The 26191-nt window shown below is 42.3% G+C and overlaps 1 protein-coding gene across 2 annotated transcripts in view; it reads left to right on the plus strand.

Moving 5' to 3' along the window:
• The window catches only part of eno4 (enolase 4), a 77083-nt gene extending 50892 nt beyond the window's left edge, over positions 1-26191 (plus strand). Inside the window, exons 7-13 of one of the 2 annotated variants that reach the window (XM_068052976.1) lie at positions 385-450; positions 1438-1596; positions 3190-3315; positions 12907-13099; positions 23868-23935; positions 25140-25257; positions 25914-26191. In XM_068052976.1, coding sequence (XP_067909077.1) covers positions 385-450; positions 1438-1596; positions 3190-3315; positions 12907-13099; positions 23868-23935; positions 25140-25257; positions 25914-25996 — 813 coding nt within the window. In that variant the 3' untranslated portion in view covers positions 25997-26191. The remainder of the gene's footprint in view (positions 1-384; positions 451-1437; positions 1597-3189; positions 3316-12906; positions 13100-23867; positions 23936-25139; positions 25258-25913) is intronic. The other variant, XM_068052977.1, reaches the window with a different exon arrangement.

The raw sequence follows: 26191 nt of genomic DNA on the forward strand, positions 1-26191 counted from the left end.
TGGAGGAAGGGTATAAAAAGAGTGGTGTTAGAACAAATACTTCAGTGTTTGAAAAGGCTTGGCCAGCCAATCCCCTCAAGCTCAAGAACCGTAATATGAGATTTCCAGTTCATGGTATCGTAAATGTCTCGAGTATATGTGTAATGCTCATTTGTAATTGTTATCTTTTTATCTGTGTAATTGTTGGTAATAATAGTTAGCTTTGTATGCTTAATTCCTATGAAAGCCAATAAATACCTTTGAGCCGTAGAATCTTGTGAAATAACTTTTATATATTTATAAGCAAAAACATAATTTCTAACAAGTCTGGAAGTTTTGCTTATTCTTATTGCCACCGGGGAATGATTTGAGAATGAATCGTGACTCTTTGAAACTGTCTTGCAGAGTCTTAAGATGATGATGGCTCTTCAGCAACAAATTACCAAATGGATGTTCACCCAAAAATCTGGAGTAAGAATATAATGAGGAGTAATGCATTATATTATCTATTCCAATTAAGCAATGTTCAATGTTAAAATTAAAATATTAGAAGACAAAACCTTATTGTATCTCTTTTGGTGGTGGGGGGTGGGGGTTAAATCACTTAGGGCTGAATTTTGTTTCCTCGCCACCAGGAGCAGCGGTGGGCGTAAAAAATGGCAGCCGGCATGCATGGGCTGTGCACTGCCACGCCACTGCGATCTTGAGCCTGGCGGCTCATTGCAATATGCAGGGCAGCTGCCCCACCAATCACATGACGGGATTGCCTCAGTGACGCCGTGAATGGCATCAGCTTTCTCTGCTCAGGCGCTGCCATTTTTAAAGGGCTGCGAGCCCTGCTCAGAGAATGCAGAGTTTCCCACGTTTCCCCACCACTACAATGAAAATAAATGTCTGATTCGTCCCTCCCCCACTACACTAAAATTGCAGAGTTGACCCCTTCTCCCCCACAACAGCACAAAGTGCAGAGTTCACCCCTTCACCTCCCCACACTAAAAATGCAGAGTTGACCCATTCTCCTCTCCACCCCTGCCACTACACTGAAAACACTCTGATTCCCCCCTTCCCCACCTTGGTGGCGCCAGCTTTCCCTGGACGGGAAAGTGAAGGCGCGTGAGTGCCGCCTGTTGCACTGAAGATCCGGATCTAACGGTAAGATCGTGGGGAATTGTATTTAAATGTATGCATAATGTTAATTTCAATATTTAAAGTTAGGTCCTGTCGCCAAGCAGCGGAGGGGCCACCCTGGAGCCTGGTCGCCGCCAGGAAGATTGGGCTTGGCAATCCCAGTGCCAGGCTCCGTGGCGTGCCGCTGCCGCTCCAATCTTCCGCCCCACCTGCATCCCCCATCCCCCCACTCCGGCGACTGACATCGGGAGCTGAACAAAATTCAGCCCTTAATCTTTTAAACGAAGGAATCAAACAAAATAAATAACTATGCCTGTTTGTTACATACAGCCTGTAGCAATGTCTCACTTCGGCTGCTGGAAGAAAGGATTTGATCGTACAGAACAGCCTTTTGAGGTGATCCAAGAGGCCTGCGACATACTAGAATTGACGCTGGGGGAAGATCTACATTTGATGCTCAATTGTGCTGCTCATGAATTGATGGATTATGTGAGTTAAGATTAAACCTGCATAAATTTATATAATTATTAAAATCTATAAATATTCAAAATTCTTATCCTCATGTACAATCCCCTCAGTGGCCTTGCCCTTCCCTGGAATTCCCTGTCTAAACTTCTGCATTTCTCTGCTTCTCCTCATTTAAGATGCTACTTATAACCTACCTTTCCAGAAGTAGGAAAGTAACTTGTGAAGAGGACATAAGGGGGCTACAACGGGATATAGATAGGGTTCAGTGAGTGGGCAAAGACCTGGCAAATAGAGTAAAATGTGGGAAACTGTGAAATTGTCCACTTTGGCAGGAAGAATAAAAAAGCATATCTAAATGGTGAGATATTGCAGAGCTGAGATGCAGAGGGATCTGGGTGTCCTAGTGCATGAATCGCAAAAGGTTAGTATGCTGGTACAGCACGTAATTAGGAAAGCTAATAGAATGTTATCATTTATCGCGAGGGGAATTGAATACAAAAGTAGGGAGGTTATGCTTCAGCTATACAGCGCGTTGGTGAGACCGGAGTACTGTGCACAGAACTGGTCTCCTTATTTAAGGAAGGATGTAAATGCATTGGAGGCAGTGCAGAGAAGGTTTACTAGACTAATACCTGGAATGGGCAGGCTGTCTTACAAGGAAAGATTGGACGGGCTAGGCTTGTATCCGCTGGAATTTAGAAGAGTAAGAGGCCACTTGATTGAAATATATAAGATCCTGAAGGGTCTTGACAGGGTGGATGTGGAAAGGATGTTTCCCCTTGTGGGAGAATCTAGAACTAGGGGTCACCCATTTAAGACAGAAATGAGGAGACATTTTTTCTCTCATATGGTCGTGAGTCTTTGGAATTCTCTTCCTGAAAAGGCGGTGGAAGCAGAGTCTTTGAATATTTTTATGGCAGAGATAGATAGATTCTTGATCAGCAAGGGGGTGGAAGGTTATCGGGGTAGGTGGAAATGTGGAATAATCAGTTCAGCCATGAACTTATTGAATGGCGGAGCAGGATCAAAGGGCTGAGTGGCCTACTCCTGCACCTAATTCGCATGTTCATATGATTGAGGGAGATCTGTCTGGACCCGATACAGGTGGCGCAGAAAGGCTGGTTCCAAGAAGCAGCCAAAGCTCCCCAAGCATAATGGAGGATATTTAACATGGATGCCATTGAGATACCATCTTGTATCAGCAGAAAAGTAGTCATGATAGTTAGAAGTTGAAGGAGCACATGCACAATGACAGACATGTGGAGACCCTGCACACCGACCTTAGTGTAAGTAATGATGCACTGTGCAGCTAGTTTATTTCATACTGAGTTGAGGTGTTACAACTTTGGAAGATGTGAGTATGGCAGAGTGTTCAAGTATATGATGCATGTTCTGGCCTTGAGATGTAAGGTTGTAAGGGCTTGGCTTGGATGACAAATACACATGGAAGAGGCAATACCTTGTGGTAAGAAATCTCTGGACCATCCATGTGATGCAAGCTACTGTCAGGTGCTCTTTAACTGCCAGATTCCTTTAAGTGTGCCGTTGTCTTCAGCATCTGTTTCCATACCGAAATTGGATAACGAGTGAACATTTTCTTTTTATATCTTCTAGGAGAAAGAGAAATATGAAATTATAAGTGGAGTATTAAAACATCCCGATGAAATGATAGAAGTTTACACAAGCCTGATAGAAAAGTACCCATCAATTATTGGTCTGATTGATCCTCTTCGGAAAGAGGTTAGTAGCTGTCACTTATATTAACCTGAAAGATGATCATTAATCTAAAAATAAAATTGAAAGATCATCAAAGCTGTAGAAATTTAACTAAGATAAATTCAATGTGAACTAGTACATAATCGGGATCAAAGGTCTCATTTTAGTCCAGTCTATAAATAGCAACCTACTACAAAACAACACCATTTGTAGAGCACATTTAGCATAGCAAAATATCCCCAAGACATTTCACAAGTTGTAGGGAAAAAGGATGCGAGTCAAAGAATGAGTGATGACCAGACAAAGAGATGTGTTTTTAAGGGTTTAAAGGAGGAAAGGGAGGTTGTGAAGCGGAGTGGTTTAGGAAGAAAATTCCAGAGAATGAGACTTAAGTTCCTGAAGACTTGGCTGACAATGGTGTGTTGAAAAGAATAAGGAGTACACGAGAGGGATGGAGAGTTTGGGGAGGTAGATTATAGGACTGAGGGAGGTTACAAAAATAGGGAAGGGTGAGTCCTTGGAGGGATTTGAAAATAAATATTTTACATTTGAGGCACTGGAGGACTGGAAGCCTGCGCAAGTCAGTGAGGATAATGACAGGCATGCAGACTTGATGCGATGTGAGCAGTTGAAGATGAGCTGGAGTTTACAGAGGATGGGAGGTTGGCAATAAAAGCACTGGAGTAATTGAATCTGAAGATGACAAAGCTATATAGGAGGGCTTCAACACCAGATGCGTTGAGGTTAGTCTGGAAGTGGCGAATATATAGGTGAATACAGGCAACAACTTGCATTCATATAGCGCCTTTAACATAGTAAAACATTCCAAGGTACTTCACAGGTGCATATTCAGACAAAAGTAGACGCCGAGCCAAGGAAAGAAGACATGAGGAAAGCTGATCAAAGGCTTGATCAAAGAAATACATTTTAAGGAGTAAAAACAAAAAATACTGGAAATACTCAGCAGGTCTAGAAGCATCTGTGAAGAGGTTCACAAGTTAATGGGCGGTATTTTATGCACTCCCCTGTAGCGAGTTTGGAGGCAGGTAGGGCATTTAATCGGGAAATGGAAAATGGAAAAGTCCTGGGGAAAATTGATGTCCAGAGAGATTTGGGTGTTCAGGTCCACTGTTCCCTGAAGGTGGCAACGCAGGTAAATAGAGTGGTCAAGAAGGCATACGGCATGCTTTCCTTCATCGGACGGGGTATTGAGTACAAGAGTTGGCAGGTCATGTTACAGTTGTATAGGACTCTGGTTCGGCCACATTTGGAATACTGCGTGCAGTTCTGGTCGCCACATTACCAAAAGGATGTGGATGCTTTGGAGAGGGTGCAGAGGAGGTTCACCAGGATGTTGCCTGGTATGGAGGGCGCTAGCTATGAAGAGAGGTTGAGTAGATTAGGATTATTTTCATTAGAAAGACGGAGGTTGAGGGGGGACCTGATTGAGGTGTACAAAATCATGAGAGGTATAGACGGGTGGATAGCAAGAGGCTTTTTCCCAGAGTGGGGGATTCAATTACTAGAGGACATGAGTTCAAAGTGAAAGGGGAAAAGTTTAGGGGGGATATGCGTGGAAAGTTCTTTACGCAGAGGGTGGTGGGTGCCTGGAACGCGTTGCCAGCGGAGGTGGTAGATGCGGGCACGATGGCGTCTTTTAAGATGTATCTAGACAGATACATGAATGGGCAGGAAGCAAAGAGATACAGACCCTTAGAAAATAGGCGACATGTTTAGATAGAGGATCTGGATCGGCGCAGGCTTGGAGGGCCGAAGGGCCTGTTCCTGTGCTGTAATTTTCTTTGTTCTTTGGGTGGGATGGTGGCGGGCGGGAGCCCCGCCACCTTTCCCTCCACCCCGATTAAGTCCATGGCAGGAAGGCCCGCGGATGGCCTTTCCACCCCGGCGCCAATGGGTTGCCATACGGGGAGCATGACATGCAAGCCCGTGCACTGTAGTCTGTAATCTCCCAGGTGGGGTCCCTTCTTCAAAGGCATTCAGTGCCTGATCAAGGGACCCAGCATGGGGAAGGGGGAGCCTGCTGAGAGCCACTGCCACCCTCCCTGCCATTGCTGCCAACCCTCCTACACCCCACTCCCCCACGAAACCCCTCCCACCATCACTCGCCTCTGGCCTGAGTCCCTTCGTGATCCTCGGCCTCCAGTGCGTGCCGTTCTGGTAGCAGCCACCACCTCCCTGGTGGAACTGCTGAGCAAAAGAGTTACCAGCCTCTGATTGGCTGGCAGTTCTCGGCAGGCAGCACTTCCCATTCCTGGGGTCCTGATCCCAGCGAAGGTCCACCAGTGACCTCTCAACTGTCTGACTGGCACGTAATATTGGCGGGCCTTCTTGGAGGAGGCAACGCATGTCTCTCGTCAGCTCTCCAGCCGGCAGCCGAGATCCCAGTCACCTCCATAAAATGCTCCCCAATGTTTCAGGTTGATGACCTTTCATCAGAACTGGGAAATTTAGAGATTTAATAGATTTTAAGCAAGCCAAAGCAGGGAGAATGGGAAAAAGAGCAAAAGAGAAGTTCTATGATAGGGTGGAAGGCAGGAGAGACCAGCAGGGAGGAAAAAAGAGTAGCCCCCGAGAGCAAGACCACAGCAAGACCTGCAGGGAGGATAAAAGTGTTCTGGGGAGGGTTCAGAGCGAACCGATGGCATTCAAAGAAAAAAGTGTGATGTCACAGGAGAACAGGTCAGTGAGTTGGTAAGTATTTCTCTTTTTCTCTCTCTAAACTAGGTTATTCTTTCAAATTAGGAGCCGGGAAATTAACAACCTAAATCTGTGTGAGTATAACAGTAAGTGAATTAATAACAGGAGAAGCACAGAGTAGGTCTAGAGGCATTAATTAAAATTAATAGTTTAAGCAAGGTACCAACTAGATTCTAAAAGAGGGAATAGAGTTTTTTTTTGAGATCATGGATGGGCAGATGATTGCAACTCCTGTGCCACATGGGAACTTCAGAACACTTCATGTGTCTTGGGGGAGCCACTCGTGGAGGAAATGTTTCCAGCTGCTTCAACTCAAGCTCAGAATTTCCAAGCTTGAAGGGCAGCTGGAGTCACTGTGGAGCATCAGGGAGGATGAGAGTTTCCTCGATCGTACGTTCCACGAGGTGGTCACCCCACAGGCAGTGAGAGTTCAGGATAGTAGATGGGTGACTATCTGGAAGAGTAGAAAGAGGCAGGAGGTACAGGATTCTTCAGGGTGTGTGCCACTCTCAAACCGGTACACAGCTTTGGAGACTGCTAGGAGTGACGACACCTTGAAGGAGTGCAGTTCAGAACATAGCACCAGTGGGCAAGGGACTGCACAGGAGGGAACAGCAAAGAACAGAAATACAGTTGTTACAGGAGATTCCATAGTCAGAGGGACAGACAGGCGTTTCTGTAACTTTCATCGTGAGTCCCACATGGTTTGTTACTTCCCTGGTGCCAAAGGAAAGGACTTCACAGAGAGGGTGCAGAATATTCTGCAGTGGGAAGGGAGTGAGCCAGAAGATGTGGTAGACGTCAATACCAATGACATAGGGAGAGCAGGTATTGAGGTCCTACAGTCATATTATCAGGAGCTAGGGAGGAAGTTAAAAAGTAGGACCTTGAAGGTAATAATCTCTGGATTACTCCCAGTGCCAAGAGTAGAAATGGGAAGAGAGGGAGAATCAATGCATGGCTTGAGGCATGGTGCAGAAGGGAGGGTTTCAGATTCTTGGGGCATTGGGACCAGTTCTGGGGCAGGAGGCACCTATTCAAAAAGGACGGGTTGCACTTCAACAGGGCTGTGACCAATGTCCTCGTGAGAACCAAATGTAATATTTCCAAGTTTGCTGATGATGCAAAACTAGTTGGGAATATGAGTTGTGAGGAGGATGCAAAGAGGCTTCAAGGGGATTTAGACTGGCTAATTGAGTGGGCAAGAACATGGCAGATGGAATATAATGTGGAAAAATGTGAAGTTATCCACTTTGGTAGGCAAAACAGAAATGCAGAATATTTTTTAAATGGTGAAAGATTGGAAAGTGTTGATGTCCAAAGGAACCTGGGCATCTTTGTTCATAAATCACTGAAAGCTAACATACAGGTGCAGCAAGCAATTAGTAAGGCAAATGGTATGTTGACCTTTAATGCAAGGATTTGAGTACAGGAATAAAGAAGTCTTGCTGCAATTGTATAGAGCCTTGGTGAAACTGCACCTGGAGTCTTGTGTACTGTTTTGGTCTCCTTAGAGACTCTCTTGCCATAGAGGGAATACAATGAAGGTTCACCAGACTGATCCCTGGGATGGTGGGATTGCCCTATGAGGAGAGATTGAGGAGACTGGTCCTACATTCCCTAGAGTTTAGAAGAATGAGAGGTGATCTGATTGAAGCATACAAAATTCTTACAGAGATCGACAGGGTAGATGGATGAAGGATATTTCCCCTCGCTGTGGGGTCTAGAACTAGGGGACACAGTCTCAGAATAACAGGTAGGCCATTTAGGACTGAGATGAAGAGGAATTTCTTCACAGAGGGTGGTGAATCTTCAGAATTCTCTACCCAAGAGGGCTGTGGAGGCTCAGTCATTGAGTATATTCAAGACAGAGATCAGTAGATTTCTAGATATTATAGATATCAAAGGAGATAAGGGATAGTGTGGGAAAATGGCATTGGGGTAGAAGATCAACCATGTTCTCGTTGAATGGTGGATCAAGCTCAAGGGGCCGAAAGGCCTACTCCTGCTCCTATTTCTTATGATCCTATGTACCACTACCTTCGGTCTTGCACCTTGAACCTTTTTGTCATTTAATCTCTCCTGCCTTCAATCTATCACAGACTTTCTCTTTAGCATCCTCCCTCCTTTCACTTGCTTATAACCTATCGCATCTGATGAAAGGTCATCAAACTGAAACATTAACTCTGTTTTTATCTCCACAGATGCTGCCAGACCTCTTGAGTATTTCCAGCACTTTCTGTTTTTACATCTCTAACTTTTCCCGGTTCTGATGAAAGGTCATCCACCTAAAACCTGAACTCTCTTTGTCTCCACAGCCAGATCTGCTAAGTATTTCCAGCATTTTCTGTTTTTATTTCAGAATTTCAGAATCTGCAGTATTTTGCTTTTGTATATTTAAGGAGTGTGTTTTATTAGGACAGAGAGGAGCAGAGGTTTAGGGAGGGAATTCCATAGCTTAGAGCCTAGGCAGCTGATTGCATGACCGCCAATGGTGGGGCAAAGGAAGTGGAGGTTGCATAAGAGGCTAGAGTTGGAGGAATGCAAATTTCTTGATAAATTGTAGGGCTGGAGAAGATTACAGAGATGCAGTGCTCAGGAAGCAGAGTTTGTGGCAGAGGGCAAAGAGAGGTGTTCTTTCTTCTCAATTGCAGTTGGAAGAATTTATGACTTGTCCAAATACTGGATGTCAGACAAAATATCTAAAGCACAAAGGCAATAGAAGATTTAAGAGAGGTAGAGCTGGATGTCATCGGCATACCAAAAGAGAGAATGGAGCTTAGGAGAACTATTTCTTTTACATAGAAGAATATGGAATGCCTTACCAGAAACAGTGCTGGAAGCAAAGAGAAAGGAGAAATATTTGCAAAAGAACAAGTGGATGTGGAAATCAAGAGGAAAAGGCCTAAGTAGATAATCTGATAATCAGTGTTGGTAGATTTCATTAACATATGGACTGCGCCTGTGCTATGAAACTCTATGATTCACATTCAGGAGTATCTGGGTTTATGCCTGCTGTGGCTCTGTGGTAGCACTCTAGTCTCTGAGTCAGAAGGTTGTGGACTCACATCCACTCCAGAAACATGAGAACAAAATCTAGGCTGACACTTCAGTGCAGTTCTAAGGTACCGTCTTTCAGATGAGACATTAAACTGAGGCCCCATCTGCTCCCTCAGGTGAACATATAAGATCCTATGACACTATTTTGACGTGCAGAGAAGTTCTTCCCGGTGCCCTGATGAATATTGATCCCTCAACCAATATTACTAATAACAAATTAACTGCCGTTATCACATAGCTATGAGTGGGACCTTGCTGTGCGCAAATTAGTTTCCTACATTGCAACAGTGACTGCACCTCAAAGTATGTAATTGGCTATAACACGCTTTAGGACAACTGATGTCATGAAAGGTACTGAATTAATGCAGATCTTTTTCTTTAGGCTGCATTTGCTGACAACGCAACCACTAGGTGGCACAGTATTTGCACATGCACAAATGCAGGTTCTTCAACTGGAATTCAGTGCCTGCGACGTTAAGGCAGCTGCCAGGATTAAAAATGGCGCTGCTCAGTTTATCACAGGAAATGCTTATGCTTATGGTTAGATCGTTCCAGCAAACTAACCTTATATTAAGTTGGATGGAAACCAAGTAATATGATATGTAGTTATAGGATACTAACTGTAATCCTCAGATCCATTTAATATTCCAGTAATCCTATTAAATACAAAAGGAATTTTATGATTGCATTTCCATTGGAAGACAGTGAATTGGCACCCTGATGGATGGAAAGGAAAATCAAGCAGAGTATAAAATGTGCTGCCAATTTGTTATTTGATTTGATTATATGACTGACCAGGACTGATTTCACCCGAACACAGCCTCTTGCACCCACCCCAATGGCTGCTCTCCCCCCTCGGCAACTCGCTTTCTCCCCCTCCCCAACGGCCGCTTTCCCTGCCTTGGCAACTAGCTTTCACCCCCTCCCCACCGGCCCCTTCTCCCCCCTCAGCCACTTGCTCCAGACTTCGCTGTTCCTCCTGACTTCCCTGCCCGATTGTTCCCCTCTCCTCGGCACCCTGCTCTCCAGTCACTTGCTCCCTGCTCCCCCCCTCCCCTCCAGCTGCTAGCTCCATGCCGCGCTGCTTCCCTCCTCTCGGACATTTGCTCCCACGTTTGATCGGTCTCAACGCGCTGCCAGAAGAAGCAAGGGGTGACGGGGTGACGAAGGAGCGAGTGGCCAAGAGGAGTAAAGTGGTGTGGCATAGAGCTAGCAGCTGGAGGGAGGGCGGGAAAGCGGGGAGCGAGTGGCCAGAGAGCGGGGTGGCGCAAAGCGAGGAGCGGGTAACATTCGGCCAGGGGAGTGTGGGGGAGCAGCGAGGTCTGGAGCGAGTGGCTGAGGGGAGGAAGCATCGAGGCATGGAGCAAGGGGGGAGAGCTTAGTTTCAAAGTCTCCCATTCAGCCGCTCGCTGCAGCCAAGTGGGGGGCTGGATACTTGATGACACTGTATCGCGCATGCGCGAAGATGGACCAGGCGCGGATACGCGATGATGTTGGCACTGCGCAGTGACGGCATCCGGCGCATGCGCCACTTAGTCCTGGCAAGATGTAACCTCGCACGTGCGCAATTTGGCGCACTCTGATGACGCCAGCAGGCCACTGCGTTGTCAGGAATCATTTTGTTTTCTTTATGAAAGACATTAATGTAAAAACATAGAATGTTTAGAAACCTCAGCGCATATACAAACATATGAAAAGCAGGATGGGAAAGACCATCTGATCCATCAAGTCCACCCCATCCAAACATGGTGCAGCCACATACGCTATTGGCCTGCCCCTCCACCTTCCCTGCATCCCCTCTCCCCACCCCACTACTTTTCCTGGAAGAGACATAACAAAAAGGGGGAAAAAAGGCCATTTTATGAAAAACTTCAGGAAATTCCTTTATAACTTACGAAGACAATAAGCAGGCTCCATTTAACTTTCTCTTTCTGCAGGTCAGGCATATCCACAGGGACTCCACCCCATTCAGTTTTTTTTTAATAATACTTAATCAACATATTATCTAGAAAAGGATCAACAAATAATTTGCAACAGCATTTGCATTGTGAAACTGTTCTAGCTTCAACTGCTGTTTGTGGGAGAGAGTTCCAAACCTCTACCAATCTTTGCATGAAGAAGTGCTTCCTAACATCTCTCCTGAACGGTCTGGTCCTAATTTTTAGACTATGCCCCCTAGTTTTAGAATCTCCAACTAGTGGAAATAGTTTATCTTTATCTAGCCTGTCTTTTCCTGTTAATATCTTGAAGATTTCAATCAGATCACCCCTTAACCTTCTAAATTCTAGCGAAAACAGGCCTCATTTGTGTAATCTCTCCTCGTAACTTAACCCCTGTAGTCCAGGTATCATTCTTGTAAACCTATGTTGCACTCCCTCCAAGGCCAATATATCCTTCCTAAGGTGTGGTGCCCAGAACTGCTCACAGTACTCCAAGTGGGGTCTAACCAGGGTTTTGTACAGCTGCAGCATAACCTCTGTGTCTTTATACTCCAATCCTCTAGATATAAAGGCTAGCATTCCATTAGCCTTTTTGATTATTTTCTGCACTTGCTCGTGTCATTTTAAAGATCTATGCACCTGAACCCCCAAGTCTCTTTGGACATCCACTGTACTTAACCTCTTCCTATTTAGAAAGTACCCTGCTCTATCCTTTTTTGGTCCAAAATGGATAACCTCACACTTGCCCGCATTGAAATCCATCTGCCACAGTTTTGCCCACTCACCTAGTCTGTCAATATCTCTTTGCAATTTTATGCTATCATCTAGACCGTCTACAATGCCGCATAACTTTGTATCATCAGCAAATTTGGATATATGAATTACTATGCCATCATCCAAGTCGTTAATGAATAATGTGAATAATTGAGGCCCCACACAGATCCCTGCAGGACACCACTCGTTACATCCTGCCAATCGGAGTACTGACCCATTATCCCCACTCTCTGTCGCCCACCACTCAACCAACTTTCTACCCATGTCAATAATTTGCCCTCAATTCCATGGGCTTCTACCTTAGTTAACAGTCTATTATGTGGGACTTTATCAAATGCCTTCTGGAAGTCCATATAAATAACATCCATAGACACTCCCCTGTCCACTACCTTAGTCACCTCTTCAAAAAATTCAATGAGATTTGTCAGGCATGACCTTACCATCATGAATCCAGGCTGGCTGTCCCTGATTAACTGAAATTTTTCTATGTGTTCAGTCGCCCTATCCTTGACTATAGACTCCAGCAACTTGTCCACCACTCCCCTGGCTGGTTTCCGACCATGCATCCTTCATAAATTTGAGCTAATTGAAAACGCTGCTGCCCATATCCTAACTTGCACCAAGTCCAATTCACCATCGCCCCTGTGCTTGCTGACCTATGGCAGCGCCTTTATTTTAAAATTCTCAACCTTGTTTTCAAATCCTTTGATGGCCTCATCCCTTCCCATCTCGGTAATCTGCTCCAGCCTTACAACACTCTGAGATCTCTGTGCTTCTCCAATTCTGGTCTCTTACACATCCCTGATTTTCATTGCCCATCATTGGAGACTGTTCCTTCAGTTGCCTAAGCCCTAGGCTTTGAAATTCCCTCCCTGAGCCTCTCTGCCTCTACCTCTCTTTCCTCCCTTAAGTTACTCCTTAAAACCTACCTTTCTGACAAAGCTTTTGTTTATTTGTCCAAATCATGTCTTGTCAAATTTTGTTTGATAATGCTCCTGTGAAGTGTCTTGGGATGCTTTACTGCATTAAAGGCACAATATAAATGCAAGGTGTTATTAATTACTGGGTTAATTGAGAAAACTAATCTTCACTTATTTTACAACCCATTTGTTCTGTTGCTCAGGATGAAGAGCAATGGTGTAAGCTGTGTGATCTTCTAAGTCCCTGGTGTTATCTTTTGGCTGACGGAGCTTCAAGGTCAATACAAAAACTCATAACAGATGGCTTGGGTAAAAATCGATACAGTGGGTTGATCTTGAAACACACCAATCAAACAACAATATCCAACTTTGTCCAAGTAGCTAAACTGTTGGAAGGTATGTGATTTATGATCGTGGAAATAAAACCATAATTAGCTTTAAAATAATAAATAAGTTTGAATTTGAATTTTTTTTTAAATAAGAGATTTCAAGACCCTGCTCTAGAATAAAAACCAACGGTATAAGCAACAACTTGCTTTAGGCAGCACCTGTAAAACAGAAAATGTTCCAAGGAGGGGTAGAAGTGGGAGATGACCAGAAGTACACGTGAAGAATGAGGTTTTCTGAAGGATTTTGAAGGTGTAGGAAAAAAATCACAATCACAGAATTGTTACAGCACAGAAGGCCATTCATCCCATTGTGTCTACACTGCTCTCCGAGTGAGCAATTCACTTAGTTCCATTCCCCTGCCTTCTCCCTAGAACCCTGTACGTTCTTCCTTTTCAGGTAACTGTCTAATTTCCTTTTGAATTCCTCGATTGAACCTGCCTCCACCACACCCTCTGGCAGTGCATTCCAGATCCTAATCACTCTCTGCATGAAAAAAGTTTTTCCTCATGTCCCTTTTACTTCTTTTGCCAATTACCTTAAATCTGTGCCCTCTCGTTTTGATCCTTTCACGAGCGGGAATAGTTTCTCCCTATCTACTCTGTCCAGACCCCTCATGATTTTGAATAGTTCTATCAAATCTCCTCTCAGCCTTCTCTTCTCCAAGGAAAACAGTCCCAACTTCTCCAATCTATCTTCGTAAATAAAGTTCCTCATCCCTGGATCCATTCTCGTGATTTTTTTCTGCACAATCTCCAATGTCTCCACGTGTTTCCTTAAATGCGGACGCAATACTCCAGCTGAGGCCAAACTACTGTCTTATACAAGTTCAACATAACCTCCTTGCTCTTATACTCTATTCCCCTATTAATAAAGCCTAGGATACTCTATGCTTTATTGACTGCTCTCTCAACCTGTCCTGCCACGTTCAATGACTTAAGCACATATACGCCAAGGTTCCGCTGTTCCTGCACCCACTTTAGAGGTGTACCCTTTGTTTTATATTGTCTCTCCATGTTTCTGCTACCAAAATCAGTCACGTCACATTTGTCCACATTGCACTTGATCTGCTACTTGTCCGCCCATTCCACTAGCTTGTCCATGTCCTTTTGAAATTCTATACTATCCTCCCAGTTCACAATGCTTCCAATTCCATTTGCAAATTTTGAACTTGTGCCCTGTACACCAAGGTCTAAGTCATTAATATATATCAGGAAGAGCAAGGGTCCCAACACTGACCCCCTGGGGAACTCCTATACAAGCTTTACTCCAGCCCATAAAACATCCATTAACCACTACTCTGTTTCCTGTCACTCAGCCAATTTCGTACCCATGTTACTACTGTCCCTTTTATTCCAGAAGCAAATACTGGTTAGGCCTCAGCTGGAACAGTATGTTCAATTCTGAGCACCACACTTTAGGAAGAAAGGCAAGTCTTTAGAGAGGGTGCAGAAGAGATTTTCTAGAATATTAGGAATGAGGGACTTTTTAAAAAATTCTTTCATGGGATGTGGGCATCACTGGCAAGGCCAGCATTTGCTACTCATTCCTAATTGCCCTTGACAACTGAATGGTTGTCTAGGCCATTTCAGAGGGCAGTTAAGAGTCAACCACATTGCTGTGAGTCTGGAGTCACGTGTAGGCCAGACCAGGTAAGGACACCAGATTTCCTTCTTTAAAGAACATTAGTAAACCAGATGGCTTTGTATGACAATCAGTGGTAGTTTCACAGCACTATTACTGAGACTAGCTTTCATTTCCAGCATTTAATTAATTGAATTTATTAATTGAACTTAAATTCCACCAGCTGCCATGGTGGGATTGGAACCCATGTCCCCAGAGTATTGGTCTGGGTCTCTAAATTATTAGTTCAGTAACATTACCACTACGCCACCGTCTGATTGGTAGAGGTGTTGCCATGGAGAATGCATCAGTTTATAGTGACTGACAGTTAACTGACAAGCTTTGTTTGAAATTTAAACCAGGCAGCTTGACTCTGATTGGTCACGGCATTGTCCTGAGGAATGAACCAGCGAATGGCTGTCACTTATTTTGTTTAGCTGAAAGTACTTCTATCAGAGTTAATTTGCCAACCAATCAGCACTCTCTTCTCATACAATATAAAGTTGTTGTTTTCCCTTACATTGGTATTCTTGTGGATTGTCCTGATGAGTGCAAGATGAAACGCTTTGATAACATGTCTCTATTTTCAGCAATTCTCAAGTTCTGTACTACCAAACGACTATTTATTTAAAAAAATACTTTGGCCAAGTACTTGTTAATTCTTGAAGAAAATGGATGAGATATGTTGTATCCTAAAATGGCATACAGTCTGGCATCCGAGTAAATGTAGACAGGTCACTAGGATTGTTTCTGGAGCAGTTCTGTTCAGGCGGCATTGAGAATTAATCTGGCAAGCCTTCCAGGAGCTCCTTGGGAGAAATGCGGCATTTCACAGAGACAAGGGAAAGGAGGCAAGCTAGGTGTTTCTCTCTTAGTTTTCAAACACAGTCCACACCCCAACTGAACCAAAACAATATCTCAGAAGCAAAACCCAAACAGCAAGTCAGAACCTCCTGACCCTCATAAATCATGACATGTCACTTCTCTGTAAGCGTCACCATGTCACAAAGATTTCTGTTGTTTATTGAGCATAAGTCATGTGACTTCCAGTAAAGGTTGTTTTCAAACAAGACCTCAAGTGTCCTTCCTGTGACATAAAAATGAAGTCCAACGTCTATGGAATTACTTCAGTTCTCCAATGAATCCATCTCCACAATTGTAACACACGAATCCTCAAAAATTTTTTATAAAAACAAATAAAAGCACCTTCATAATACTTCTATCCTTGGAGGAATTAAACGGCACTTTTAAACACGTTTCATTGCAAAGTATTGAAAATCAGAACATGAAAAAAATATTCAAACACATTTACACACTCATTCTCATTCACCTGTACCGAATACAGTTCTGCTTTGTACCATCTTTGCACTCGGATAACTCAAAGCAGATTTGAATCCTAGACAAAGCATCCACAATTACATTATGTTGCCCCACAATGTGGATAATTTTTAAGTGATAAGGTTGTGTTACAACTGAGGTGGGAGGAGTGCAATGTCATTTCTAGTTCCACTTCTCCACAGGTCACAACATATATTTAAATGTTTACCCAGTTACTGGTGCAGTCAATCATTTACTCTACCCTTTATCCCAGAATAAAATACACCAACCAGGTTTCTTTAATAAACAACAAAATTATCAGTTTATTATCAAAAAAAGCATTAACACACATTGAAATATGAAAGTTCCCTTTTCAAATTCCTCCCACATACACTGAAAAAAATACAGAAATTCTCTCTGCAGAGGTCTGTTACTAAAAAAGACAAAAAGGAATACTTTGGACAAATACTTGCTAATTCTTGAGGAGAAAAAGACGATATGGAAGGAAGTCAGTTGTCCCCTTTGGTCTGGCGTCCTGGTATACAGAAATGGGTCACTGTGATCTTTTCAGAAGCAGTTCGTTCTGGAGATGTCGAGAAATCATCTGGTAGGCTTTCCAGGAGACATGTGCCATCAGGAGTTTCAGTCAACACACAGTTGAATTGCAGTGTTTTTCCAAAAACAGGAGGAAAGAGGAGGTGACACACTGGCCTTCTCAGGGTCTGTTAGCGAGGTGCAGGCAAAATGAGCTGGGATTTCTTTTTCCTTGGCAGGCAAAACATCAACTGTCTTCAAAATAGTTCACACTCCAACAGAACTGGGAACAATATCCAAACTCCAACCAGAAAGTCAATCTCCTGACCTCCATAAACCTTGACATGTGGCTTCTCTGTAAACATATTTCCCCAAGTCACTGAGATTTCTGTTGTTTATTGAGCTTCAAGCACACAATTTCCAGCAAGGGTTGTTTTCAAACAACATCTGAAGTGTCCTTTCACTGAACTTTGTAAAAAAAAACAGATCCATGGAATCAGTTTTAAAACACAAGTCCTCAATAAAATGTAACTAAAAATGGAAGCACTTTTGTAACACCTCCATTCTAGGATGTATGAGACGCCATTTTTAAATGCGTTTCATTACAAAGAGTGAAAAGAACAGAAGATGTGAAAAAAAATTAAAACACATTGTCAAGGAAGTGGTTATTTCCCTGTTTAAAACAGTGTACCTTTAGGACTTTGTTGTTACGACCGACTGCTCCAGTCAAAGCCCCCAATCAAAATATAGGATTCTGATTGTGGTGGGAGAAGTGCACTGTAAATTCAATCCCGTCCCTCCACAGATCGCCTAACATATAATTTTAAACTTTCCAAATTAAAGAAAGACCCAGCCAAATGGTACCATCCATTAACCCCCCGAATGAGGCTCACCAAACCAGGTCTCTTTAAATCAACAAATTAACTACTTAATTAGAAAAACTAAATTCTTAAACACTATTTAAACAACATTTGAAATAGAAAAAATTAGAGTCGTTGCAGGTTTACACTCCTGCCGGATGTGGAACAGTCCATGATTGTTTGAAGTCCTCACAGCCGCCCAATAGTCAAGGGTATTTGGCGTTCCGGAAAAATAGGCAAAAAGGAAAAGGAGGTGGGGTAGCTTTGTTAATAAAGGAAGGTATCAATGCGGTGGTGAGTAGTGATATAGATGCAATAGTTCATGATGTGGAATCAGTTTGGGTGGAAATAAGGAATAGCAAGGGGAAGAAATCACAGGTGGGAGGCGTCTATAGGCCACCAAAGAGTTGCCTCACTGTAGCACAAAGTATAAATTGGGAAATAATGGAGGCATGTAAGAAGGGCGCCACAATTGTCATGGGTGCTTTTCATCTGCACACTGACTGGACAAATCAGATTGGCAGAGATAACATGGAAGACGAATTTATAGAGTGCATCAGGGATTGTTACTTAGAGCAATACGTTGCAGAACCTACACAGGAACTGGCATTTTTAGATCTAGTAATGTGTAATGAGGTAGGATTAATAAGAGATATCGTATTTAAGGATCCTCTGGGGGTTGCGATCACAACATGGTAGAATTTAGTTTAGTTTAGTTTTAGTTTAGAGATACAGCGCTAAAACAGGCCCTTCGGCCCACCGAGTCTGTGCCGACCATCAATCACCCATTTATACTAATCCTACAATAATCCCATATTCCTACCACAACCCCACCTGTCCCTACATTTCCCTACCACCTACCTATACTAGGGTCAATTTATAATGGCCAATTTACCTATCAACCTGCAAGTCTTTTGGCTTGTGGGAGGAAACCTGAGCACCCGGAGAAAACCCACGCAGACACAGGGAGAACTTGCAAACTCCACACAGGCAGTACCCAGAATTGAACCCGGGTTGCTGGAGCTGTGAGGCTGCGGTGCTAACTACTGCGCCACTGTGCCGCCCATTATTTCAAATTCAGTTTGAGGGCGAGCAACTCGGGTCTCAAACCAGTGTCCTCAACTTAAACAAGGGCAATTACGGAGGTATGAAGAAAGAATTGTCTAAAGCAGGCTGGGAAAATAAACTAAGGGAAAGTCAGTGGATGAGCAGTGGCAGACATTTAAACAGATATTTCATATTTCATTTCCTTCTGTGGGGCTTTCTAGATCGAGAGGTCATAGTTTTAAGATAAGGGGTAGCAGATTTAAAACAGAGATGAGGAGTAATTACTTCTCTCAAAGGGTCGTGAGTCTGTGGAATTCACTACCCCAGAGTGCGGTGGATGGCGGGACATTGTGTAAATTTAAGGAGGAGATAGACAAATTTTTAATTAGTAATGGGTTGAAGGGTTATGCAGAACGAGCAGGAAAGTGGAGTTGAGGCCAAGATGAGATCAGCCATGATCATATTGAATGGTGGAGCAGGCTCGAGGGGCTGAATTGCCTACTCCTGCTCCTAGTTTATATGTTCTTATAACACAAATCCTGAAAAGAATTTAACAGAAAATGGAAGCACGTTCACAACAATTGCAATAGTAAGCTCCATCGGAATAGTCTGGCATTCTGGTTTTTGAATTTTTCCACAAAGGCTAGGGGGTTATGATCAGTATATACCTGTGTCTCCCTGGAGTCGTGGCAGATGTATATTTCAAAATGCTTAAGAGCTAGTAATAAGCCCTGGGTTTCTTTTTCCACTGTTGAATATTTTTTGTTGTCAATTTAGCTTTTTAGAAAAGTATCCCACTGGCCTTTCTATACCCAATTCATCGTCCTGTAACAGGACTGCGCTGTCCCCCAGGTCACTAGCATCAATTGCTACCTTGAAGGGCGTAGTGAAATTTAGGGCAGCCAACACTGGTTCATTAATCAAAAGATGTTTGCACATCACTGACCATACTACCTGGGCTTTCTTTGCAGCAAATCCGTCAGTAGAGCAGTTATAGTACTAAAAGGTGGTACAAACTTGCGGTAGAAACCACACATCCCCAAAAACCTCATGATTTCTTGCTTAGTCTTAGGGGTAGGGAACTCCACCAATGCTCGTACCTTTGCTGTTCTTGGCAACACTTGCCCTTTCCCTACTATATGCCTGAGGTAGGTTATCCAAGCTTTTGCAAATTCACCTTTGGAAAGGTTTATCACTAAATCAGCTGATTGTAATTTTCTAAACAGAGCTTCTAGTTATTCTAAGTAGTCTTTCCAAGTGTCACTGTATACCACCACATCATCAAGGTAAACCACACAGTTAGCCTTGTTAGGTCTTGTCATTGTTCTGCATCTAAATATGAAAGCATAGTGTCCAATCTCCCTAACAATTCAGAGTTAGCTATCCAGATAGTAGGAGGTTCAATTTGAGAATTGTCTAGGCCTCCATCTGCCTCATCCTCACTATCCCTTTCATCTTTCACTGTCCCTACTACCTGACACACCTGTGCTTGCTTATCCTCCTCCCTGCAATGATATTGTTTCAACATATAGATATGACACACCCGATACCTTTTCTGGTGATCTGGAGTGTCAATCAAATAATTTACTTTGCCAATTCTTTTGACCACTTTATATGGACCACTAAACCGTGCTTTCAGCGGTTCACCCTGTAAAGGCAGTCATACTAACACCTCATCCCCTGGTTGAAATGTTTGGGTCTTGGCATGCTTGTCTGACCATTTCTTCATGGTTGTTTGAGAAGTTTTCATGTGTTCCTGAGCCACTTTGCAGGCTCTCATGAGCCACTCCTGGAACATGTGAAATCTAATCTAACAGAAGATACGTCCCTCTCTTCTAAAAACCTTTCTTTAATTAGTTTGAGAGGACCTCTTACCTCACGTCCATAAACTAATTCAAAAGGACTAAAACTGGGAGGCTCATTAAGTGAATCCCGAGTGGCAAACAAAAGAAATTCTAGCCCTTTATCCCAATCATGGGGATATTCATAAAAGTATGCCCTGATCATCATTTTGAGGGTCTGATGGTACCGTTCAAAAGCTCCTTGTGTCTCTGTGTGGTATCCCGAAGACTTAAACTGTGTTATACCCAAATTATCCATAACTTGCTGAAAAATTTTAGACATAAAATTGGAACCTTGATCCAACTGAATCTCAATCAGTAATCCATATCCAGTGAAGAACTGGATTAACTTCTCTACCACTACCTTAGTAGAAATTGTTCTCAAGGGAATGGTCTCTGGGAACTGAGTAGCCATATCCATAACAGTGAGTATATATTGGTGTCCCGCTTTTGTTTTCAGTAAAGGTCCTACACAGTCTACAACACCATACTAAATAGTGCCCCAAAAACTGATATGGGAATTGGAGGTGCAGGTGTTATGGCAGTTACGGTTTTCCCACAATCTGGCACGTTTTACAAAACTGCACCATGTCCTTGGAAAGACCTGGCTAGTAAAAACGTTGACCTATACATGATTGGGTCTTCCGAATCTTCACGACCTGCCATAGGAATTTCATGCGCTAGCCTTAATATTTCCCGATGATACTTGGGCCGTATGGTGAACTACCGTCCAGTCTTCATCCGCAGGTCTGTGAGGAGGTCTCCACTTCTTCATCAGAAATCCATTTTAAATATAGTATACTTCTGGAACTCTTTGTGCCTCAGCTTCCATTGGAGCTGTTTGATCAGAGAAGACTTACTGAACATTTCCTTCAGATTATCCAAATCCCTAAAGAAAGTTTCAGATATTCAGCTATCTCTCTGTGGTGCCAATCTGAGTTCCAACAATGGAACCTGTTTAGCCATTGTTCGGGTCAGTACATGTGAAGGAAAAATTCCTGGAACCTTTACCTTTAACTGTTCTGTCTCTGACTTCACTAAGTCTTTCCGTGACTACTGGAGAAGCTACTACCTTCGCTTCAGCCAAATCGTACCCCAGGCGTGGTCAACTCCATCTATAGGTAAACTATGGACACCCTTTTACGGTTACCATTCCAGACATTAGGTCACATTCCAGGTACACCCGATTTAAAGGTATGGGTATATACTCCTTGCCGATACCAGTCACTAAAATCTTGACATTCAATGCACTCTCTGGTGGAAAAGTTATGCCTTTCCCCAGCAAAAGAGTTTGGGTGGCTTCTGCATCCCTAAGTATAAGTATAGGTTTACCTGCCTCACTTGAGGGATATGGAGTTACTTTTCCTTTTGACAAGAATTCCCGATAACTCTCAGGCATCTTTTTCACATCTCCCGCACTCACAGCAATTTTTGTACTTGGGCTTACAGCTGCAGTCAGAGCTATAGCCTGATCGGTCAGGGCCCCTTTCTCTGCATTGATCTTGTGCACCCCAATGAGTCCCATGGGTTTACCCCGCACCTTCCAGCATTTTGCATGAACGTGTCCCACTTGAGGCAGTGGTAACACCTAGGTTTTCGGACCTCACTTCCACCTTCAGCATCTTCCTTTCTGGCCTGAGGAGGAGATCCCAGGGCATTCCCAGCTGTGCCTTCTTGTCCCCAGCTACTTGTCTTCCTTTCACCCGCCTAACTTCTATCCTTCTTGGGTTTGTGGGGTGTCAGCCAAAGGGTTTTGGCTTGTAAAGAAACTTGTAATCATCAGCAATCTCAGTCTGGCTATTGAAACCTTCTGGTTCTGTACATGGGTTCTTAACTGGAGAATTATTTCCCTAAGGTCCTCAAACGTGGCCTCTACCTTTAGTACCCGCATCAACTCTCAAAGTTCATTTGCTTTACCCTGTCAAATTCTATACGAGTCTGCCCAGGCTTTCTCCGGAGATTCCTAAATTTCTGCCGGTAAGGTTCAGGGACTAACTCATAAGCAGCCTTTTTTGCCATCTCAATCTGCATGGCATAAACTGCATGAGCTCTGCCCATCAACCTGCATTGCATAAGCAGTGTCCAACTTTCCTTCGGCCACTTCATCTGTCTGGCTAATGAAAGAGATTGGAAGAGAGGGCAGGAGATACCTCTACACACACAGACTTATGAGACTATGGAATTCCCGTCCAGGTTGGTGATTGGCTTTGAAACCATGGCAACATTTGAGATTATATTGAATTGGTGGATGAAGGAAAAGGGATTGAAGGGATATGGGAACAGAGTGGGTAATGTGAATAGAACCATTCCCTCTTGTGAAGGGTAAACACTGACAGAGACTGGTTGGGCCAGAATACCTGTGTCCATGTTGTAAATTCTATTTCTATATATTCCTGGAGAAGGAGGCTCCAACTTAAGGGTAAGTGAAAAATCACCTGACAACATGGGTATAGGCTGATTTGCAGAAACAAAAAACCTTCACACTACACAGAAAAAAAAGAGGCAGATGAAATAACGAAAGAACAAAAAATAAGATATTAAGGCAGCCAGTAAGGCCCAGCTAAACAACTAAAAGTCAGGAAATGCTGCAACTTAAATCGCAGGCTTCTGATATAACTTTCAAAGAAAACACTGCTGCAGAGTTGTGACAGCGGGTTAAGCTTTACCTCGGGCAATAGTGCATCCCACCTGATTTTCTTTTCCATTGAAGTCAAAAGAAATTTGGTCCATGCCGTTGTTTAAATACCACAAGAGCCTCTTCCCACCCCTCTTCATCTAAGTCCATCAACATATCCTTCTATTCCTTTCTCCTTCATGTGCTTATCTAGCTTCCTCTTAAATGCATCTATGCTATTTGCGTCAACTACTCCCTGTGGTAGCGAGTTGCACATCCTAACTACTCTCTGGTAAAGAAATTTGGCAGAATGTAGAATGCACTGCCAATTTATTATCATCTGGTCGGTGCTATAGGCCAAGGCAATTTTCATCCTCAATATATGATTAAACTGAGACGTTTGTGGATTATTGATGTTTTTGTTTGTTATGCTATGAATTTACTTTTAAGTTTATATAGTCCACTGTCTGCAAAGGTATGGCCACTGGAGAATTCAGAAAAATGCATGTGCAATTTGGTTAATTTTGTGGCACTTGCTGGTTCATGAATAAGGCTGTTTAAAAAACAAAATGAATGAAATGATTGCTTGAGTCTCTGCTTGTTGCATATATCTGCCTTATTGGTTTGTCTTGCTACTTTTGCTTCATTTACATTTAGTCAATTAGATATTTAATTGACAGTTCATCAGATATGAGATTATTTGAACCAGTCACAAATTTTAGATCTATGGATGTGTGACTATTGAAATAATGCCTTTGAAGTTTGATAGGCATTAGACACAATAATTTAATTATATAGATAGTGCAGTGTAGATATGTTTTCTGTAAAGTACTGTTACTTTTAAGATAATTAAATTGATGAGTGCAAAAACTAGGCAATCTGCATTGGGACAATGTTAAATTCAAATTAAAACTCAACTAAATTTTTTTTAAATATTTCAGAGCAAGATTGCAGATTTATACCAGGCCTGACAGATATAGAGACCATTGATCACAACATAGCTGACATGGTAAGCCCTATGAACTGCCATCATTGAATATAAAACCACTTAATTCTTACAGATGTTCTTGTCATTTCCCTTAATTAACTTTTAAACATTGATAATGAATATTCTTCCTGTCTGAAAATTCTCCATCTGGTTTTATTCAATGAAAAAAGAAGATAGGATGCAGAAGATAGATTAGTTGTGTCAAATTCAATTCTTATGAAGACACTTTCTTTTCTCTTAGCCAAGTCTATGTTTTGTGAATTATGTCTTTTCTTGCTGAACTCAACGTAGGTCATTGATGTGATTCCTAGAATAATCTGTGAGTCTAACTCAGGGACTGAAACTTTTTTTGCAACAATATACTGGTCACTTTTATAGGTTTTAGCTATTGGTCCTTTCAATTTTGTGCTCAGAGAGATTGAAAAATTTCAGTTTCTGCTTGAGCCTAGGTGAGAAGTTATACTGCACTGTTTTGTGCCTACGCAAAATGTTGAAAAATAATCTCATTTTTATACTTAAGTGGCTCAGTTTAGCTAGTTTAAATCTATTGAATTTACTTGTTGCATCCCACTGAATTATGACTATGGGAAAACATGTCTAAACGTTCCGTGCCGTTCTGGTAAATTCGAGGTGGAAAATGGCAGCTGAATCATTTACACTCAAAAAATAATCAAACGGTGTGCGTAAATAGTCATTATGGGAACTTCTGTTCCCCTTTAAATTTAGCAAACAGCTGAATTGAAGTACAGAAGTTGTAGTTTAATCCATTACCTATGCTAACCTTTTAGACGTAATTTATACTTAGGTGTAGATTTTTGCAGACTTCAGTAATATGCTTTAGAACTTAGAAGACACGCTTTTGTGATGTTAGGATTTTCTTCAATAACTTCAAAATATATAAATCATTTTTGTCAGGATCGAGTAGATCAGCAGTTTTCCTATTACAATGGCTCAATGTGCTTTTCAGTAAATTAATTTGACAACAATGTCTATCCATGTCCTTTATATGACATCCTGTAGTGTCTTTCCCTTTTTAATTTTTTAAAACATATTTTAGACATACATGTTTATAAGAAAGACTCTCCCTTGTATTAATACTTTTTTCAAATGAAGCTTCAAAACTGATTCCAGTTTAAAAGAAATCTCCCATCATTAATCATCTTTTGTCTGCTTCTGTTTCATAAAGCTTCCAACTAAACACACTTGTCTGTTTTCATTTCTTCAGGCTGTTGGTCTGGGAGCCAGGTTCATCAAACTGGGAGGTCTATGTCATGGAGAGCGGGTGGCAAAATACAACCGTCTGCTGGCTATAGAGGAAGAATTGGCTCAGAGGGGAGCATTGGGTATGAGCTGCTTCATTTTATTTCTTTTCAGTTTGCAAAGAATGGGAGACAAAGATTATGGGAGGAGTGACAGAAATTGCGCAGCTAGAGGGAATGAGAATCCTACGAGTCAGCAAATCACATTCTATCCAAAAGAAAAGAAAGCATCTGGCAAAAGCTGCATTGGTCCATGTAACTGACAACTTAATGGTACTGGATGCACACACAAATACCAATCGGCTTCAGTCAGCAGACTATCTAGGTTCATTTTATTATTGTACTACCGAATTTAGTACTTTCATGTCAATAATAGCCCTCTAATTTGAAGGCCAGCATTATTATAATTGAGTTTGCAATCCTCAAACAACTGTAAATGGTGAATGCTTTATATTTTTCAATTGGACAGTATTCAGTATAAACCAATATTTACTTAAATACTGCAAAAGGAAAGGTCAATTAAAATTGTAGCATCTTAAATAATTGTCCAAGTATATAACAAATCATTTTGTGAGCTAGATTTTAATAATACATTTTAAAAATTCTGACCTAAACTTAATAGGTTTTGGTTTGTTAGTTCATTGTAGATAATACAAACATCCATTTTCTAGCAAAAAATGAACCTTCAAAGCATTACTTTGCCTAATGCTCTACTTAGGTTTAACTTTCATTTTCTACAGGTCGTGCAGCTGAGCATCAATTTCCTGTCATCAGTGAAGAGGAGCCTGACCTTAACCCAGTACAGGCAGGATCTGACAATTAGATTAGATTTTAGGTGCTCTATTTAGAGCTTCAAACGGAAGTTTCATTATTTTAAAACGCTTTTTTATTTCAAAATGAAAAAGCAGTTGAATCTCACCTCAAACCCTTTTCCAAGAAAAAAAACTTCGAAGAAAAAAAACTCCCAAGAAAGTACAAATGTATGCAAAGGAAGCTGATTGTTGATTAAATTATATAA

Source organism: Heterodontus francisci, chromosome 20, assembly GCF_036365525.1.
Source record: "Heterodontus francisci isolate sHetFra1 chromosome 20, sHetFra1.hap1, whole genome shotgun sequence".
Lineage (NCBI taxonomy): Eukaryota > Metazoa > Chordata > Chondrichthyes > Heterodontiformes > Heterodontidae > Heterodontus > Heterodontus francisci.